At 33.0% G+C, this 5,449-nt stretch overlaps 1 protein-coding gene across 3 annotated transcripts in view; it reads left to right on the top strand.

The window, feature by feature from the left end:
- The window catches only part of Frmd6 (FERM domain containing 6), a 239,802-nt gene that overhangs the window by 204,055 nt on the left and 30,298 nt on the right, over positions 1-5,449 (top strand). For all 3 annotated transcript variants that reach the window (XM_048798591.1, XM_015490793.2, XM_015490801.2), the window contains one exon: positions 3,268-3,358. In XM_048798591.1, the coding sequence (XP_048654548.1) occupies positions 3,268-3,358 (91 nt within the window). The remainder of the gene's footprint in view (positions 1-3,267; positions 3,359-5,449) is intronic.

Genomic DNA, 5,449 nt, shown 5'->3' with positions numbered 1-5,449 from the left:
GGAGGGGGGATGGTGGAGGATGGGAAAGGCAGCGGAGCACAACAGACACTAGTATGGCAATATGTAAATCAATGGATGTGTAACTGATGTGATTCTGCAATCTGTGTATGGGGTGAAGGTGGGAGTTCATAACCCACTTGAATCAAAGTGTGGAATATGATATGTCAAGAAATTTGTAATGTTTTGAACAACCAACAATAAAAAATTAAAAAAAAAAGTTTTCATTGTTCCTGAAGATTAAATAAGTTGAAAATTTCACAATCAGCTTAGTTATGGCTTGAAAGACTCATACTATATGAATACAGAAAACTCAAGCTTGTTTTCACAGCAGGTAAGACTTCATAGCCACATCCTTATTTAATTATAATTTTTAAATAAAAACACTATACTTATTGATGGTTGTTAAAGAGCTTTATCAGTAGGCTACAAATATCTGATTTAAACTGGTGGGACAATAATAATTATAAGGGATAATGGAGACATGTGCAGTATTGTTTGGTCAATAGTCACACAAAGTTATAACATAGTTTATTTTATGTGCACTTAGTTCAGGGTTTGGAAGTTTAACTGTTTGCTACATTTTGTCCAGTTAGGTCAAACTGAGGATTAAGTACATCAAACTAAGTATTAAAGGTACTCTAGAATAATAAGTTCTCAAATTTGTAGTATTTAGTTCAACTTAAGAATTGTATATGACATTTGATATGTTCTCTTTTTATCATTGTTTATTTAAGCCTATTTATAAAGTGGAATTATGATAACATGGAACTCAAAATCCTGAGTGTTTTCAGTGAACATTGGAGATAATGTAGTCCCTGTAGGACACACATGAAGCTCTCTTATGGTTGAATCAAGCTAGTTGTATACAAGGGGATGATAGTGGTTTCCCATTGGTAGATGTGATCTCCGGGTTGTAATTATGGGTTTACATTGATATATTTTTTCCTAAATTTCTAAATAGTACATTTATAAAATAGTTTTCTCAGTAAATTAGGAAGAAGTCTGTGGTCATGGAACACAACAAAGGTATAGAGGAGCCTGCAGGAATCAGATTTCTGGCTTTCATTCATCAAACATTAATTTGAGTGCCTACTACATATCCTGAATATTAAATAAGACACTGTCCTTGTTTCATTGAGTTCCTGATGCTGCTTAAACAACTGAACATGTGCTACTCTGGCCTTAGGTGACTCTTCTTTCCAATGGGTAAAATGCTTTAGGTTGGTCGCCATGTAATAATGAATGTGCAAAAGAGCAATAAGTCCATCTTTCTCACTGTAATTAGAATCATCATTAGATAGTGTTGAATTGTTTGTGTTTCAGTTTTCTAGGCATATTTTTATCAAGATATTGAGTCATTAAATTCAGAGTTAACTAATTTAAAACTTATAATTTAAACTAATTGGCATCATTATCACTGAAGAAATGATTAGAAAATTAATGCCTATGAGAGGGGATATGCTACATGTAATACATGTAGCTATATGCTACATGTAATATATGTAGCTATAATTATAAACTATCAAGTTGCACATATTTGTGTATTATTTATTCATTCATTTATTTTAATACACAAGTGATTTGTGAATTCTGCCTTTGATACTACTAGCTACATGACTTTAAGCTGAGATTTCTACTTCTATAAAATGAAGAGATTGAGCTCGATAGTCTTCTAAAGTTGATCCCAACTGTAATAAACTTTGGTAATTCGAATTCTGCAGATTCAGCAGAATTAATGCCCTCTCCCAACACTTCATTAACATTTGAGAAAGATCAAAACTATGTCTTAAATTTAGAATAGCTTACCCACAGAGTTCCAGATTAACATGATTTTAAAATGGAATTATACTAGACTCAGAAAAGGACAAAGATATTAGATAATAACAGTGATTGGCTGAAATAAATATAAGCTAGGCAGTCACTCATTGTTCAGTATATAAATAATTTGCTTACAGTATTAAGAAGACTTTTCTTTAAAAGATACTTGCCCTGAACAGGCATTTATCAAAAGAAGATACACAAATCATCAGTAGATGAATGAAAAAAATGCTTAGCATTACTGAGCATCAAGGAATGTCAATTAAAGCTACAATGAGATATCACCTCACACCTGTTAAAATGGTGCTTATCAAAAAGAGTGAAATTAATGAGTGTCAACTCATTAGGGAATGCTTGTAGTCTATTTCCATTGTGGAAAACAGTACGAGGCTCTTCAAAAAATTAAATATAGAACTACCATATGGTCCAGCAATCCCACTTTTGGATATATATATACAAAGGAAATGAAATCAGTAAGTTGAAGAAACATCTGTATTCTCATGTTCATTCATTGCAGCACTTTTCATAATAGGTAAGATATAGGATCAACCACAATATCCATCAGTGGTTGAATGCATAAAGAAAGTCATACACACACACACATCACACAATGGAATACTGTTCAGCCATAAAAAGAAAGAAATTCTGTCATTCATAAGAACATTTATGAACCCAGAGAATATTATTATGTTGAGTAAAATAAGGCAGGCTCTACAGAAAGATAAGTACTGCATAGTATTATTTATATGTGAGAACTAAGAAGTCTAACTCATAGAAGCAGAGAGAGAATAGTGGTTATTAGAGTAGGGATGAGTGGGGATTGGAGAGATATTAGTCAGAGGATACAAAATTTCAGTTATACAGGAAGAATGAATTCAAAAGATCTATTATATAACATGGTGACTATTGTAAATGATAATGTATTATATACGCAAAAATGTGTAGATTTTAAATGTTCTCACCACAAAAAATCCATATATTATTTCAGTATATCTATTCAATAATGTATACACATATCAAAACAACATATTGCATCCTGTAAATTTAAATGATGCCTTATTTTTCAAAAAGAAAGAAAAGATGCTTTTCAAATGAGTACTTTTTTTAGTAATCAGGTAGGCTGTCCTAGGCATCTTTTTTCATACCCATTTTTCATACACTGATCTGGGAGCCTTGCCCACTCATCATGAGATTTATGAGTCTTGTGCAATATTGTATTGATACTTAATTTTCGTGTTGTAAAAATGGATATTGTGATAATCAAGGAAACACAGCCATAGATTAAAGTGATTTCCACAAATTAACAGTTGTTTTGCTAATTGGACTAAGGACTGTGTCACTTAGTCCTATCAAGGTATTTATTTATAGGACATTAAATTGCCTGATTGTGGTTCACTGTGTGTACCTAGTTTAATTGTTATTTCAAGTTGTGCTTTTTTTCCTTCATAGGTTAAAATTCTGTGTCACCAGTTGCTGGTCCAGGTGTGTGACCTTCTCAGGCTAAAAGATTGTCACCTATTTGGACTCAGTGTTATACAAAGTAAGTCTTTTTTTTATTATTTTTATTTGTTCTATTTAGTTGTACATGACCGCAGAATGCACTTCAGTTCATCATAAATCTTTTTTATTAATATTTATGTTTTAGTTGGTCACAATATCTTTATTTTATTTATTTATATTTATGTGGCGCTGAGGATTGAACCCAGGGCCTCAAATGTGCTAGGTGAGCTCTCTACCACTGAGCCACAATCCCAGCCCCAGTTCATCAAGAATCTTAATCCTATCCCTGATAGATTTAGCCAAAGATCCCTAAACTAATGTGTAACTTAAATCAGGCATATAATTATAAAATTGTGATTATCAGAATGTTTATAAACTTATCTTCACTCTTAGTCTAATATTTATTTATTTAGTTAGTTAGTTAGTTAGGTTCTGGGGGTTGAAACCTAGGGCCAGGCCCTTGTGCATGCAAGGCAGGCACTCTACCAACTGAGCTATATCTCCAGCCCTCATATTTATTTTTTAACCTCAACTACTATGTATTTTTTTATAATCCAGATTTTATGCATTTATTTTCTTATGTTTTAAAATTAAATATTTTTAGACTTTTTTTTTTTTTCTGTGTACTGGAGATTGAACCCAGGGGCACTTTACCACTGAGCTACATCCCCATCCCTTTTTATTTTTTATTTTGGGGAAAGGTTTGCTAAGTTGCTGAGGCAGGCTTCTGATTTGCAGTCTTCCTGTCTCAGCCTTGTGAATCACTGGGATTTTAGGCATGTGCAACCACATTTGGTTTACCAACTTATGTTTTAATGAACTAAGCTTCATCTTTATTTCCCTGAATTGTGGGAATAATTAGAGCTAGGAGAAAAGTATCCTAGATATTTTTGTAATCCATTTTATAATATTTGAGATTACAAAAATATTTCAATATATATAACAGTGATCTATTAATTGCATCTTATTTTCTGTCCTTCCCTCCCCACACATTTTTCCTAGTCAGACTATATGACTTGAAAACGTAGGGTTGTTATTGTCCATACATTTTATGTGAGAAAAATTCAAATGAAGAATTCCATACAAGCTTTCCTCTCCCATAATATCTTAGAGTTAAATTCTCAGGACTTATCCACAGCCATTGTTTTTATAAGTTTTCTTCTTTCAAATCATATTTTGAATTTTCTGTGATTTAGTCTTCTACATACTCAAAAACCTTTCATATCTTTGCTCATTTTGACAAGAAGACTTTTTTTCATGAAATTTATTTATATTTTATACTTGGGCATAGGTGTTGATTATTTTCTAATAGTAGGATTAGTATAAATTTTAAAGCTTAATACAGAACATGAAGAGAGAGCCTACAGAATGGAAGAAAAATTTTGTCACCTGCACCTCAGAGCATTAATCTCCAGGACATACAAAGAACTCAAAAAATTTAACACCAAAAAACCCCCCAAATAACCCAATCAATAAATGGGCAAAGGAACTGAACAGATACTTCACAGAAGAAATACAATCACTCAATAAATATATGAAAAATGTTTTACATCACTAGCAATTAGAGAAATGCAAATTAAAACTACACTGAGATTTCATCTCACTCCAATCAGAATGGCAATTATCAAGAATACAAGCAATAATAAATGTTAGCAAGGATGTGGGAGAAAAGGTCCACTCATACATTGCTGATAGGACTACAAATTGGTGCAGCTACTCTGGAAAGCAATATAGAGATTCTTCAGAAAATTTGGAATGGGACCACCATTTGACCCAGTTGTCGCTCTCCTTGGCATATACCTAAAAGACTCAAAATCAGTGTACTACAGTGATGCAGCTACATTGTCATCTATAGCAGCTCAGTTGCTAAGCTATGCAACCAACTTAGGTGCCCTTCAACAGATAAATGGGTAAAGAAAATGTACATATACACAATAGAATGTTACTCAGCCATAAAGAATGAAATTATGGCATTGGCTAAATGGATGGAATTGGAGACTATCATGCTAAATGAAATAAGCCAGTCCCAACAAACCAAAGGCCAGTGTTCTCTCTAATACGTAAATGCTGACTCACAATAGGCACAGGGGAAGAATTAGTTGGAAGCTCACTGGATTGGGGGGGGGGGAGG

This window comes from Marmota marmota, unplaced genomic scaffold, assembly GCF_001458135.2.
Source record: "Marmota marmota marmota unplaced genomic scaffold, marMar, whole genome shotgun sequence".
Lineage (NCBI taxonomy): Eukaryota > Metazoa > Chordata > Mammalia > Rodentia > Sciuridae > Marmota > Marmota marmota.
The sequence above is the reverse complement of the archived record's forward strand: the minus strand, read 5'-3'. Positions and strand labels throughout refer to the sequence as shown.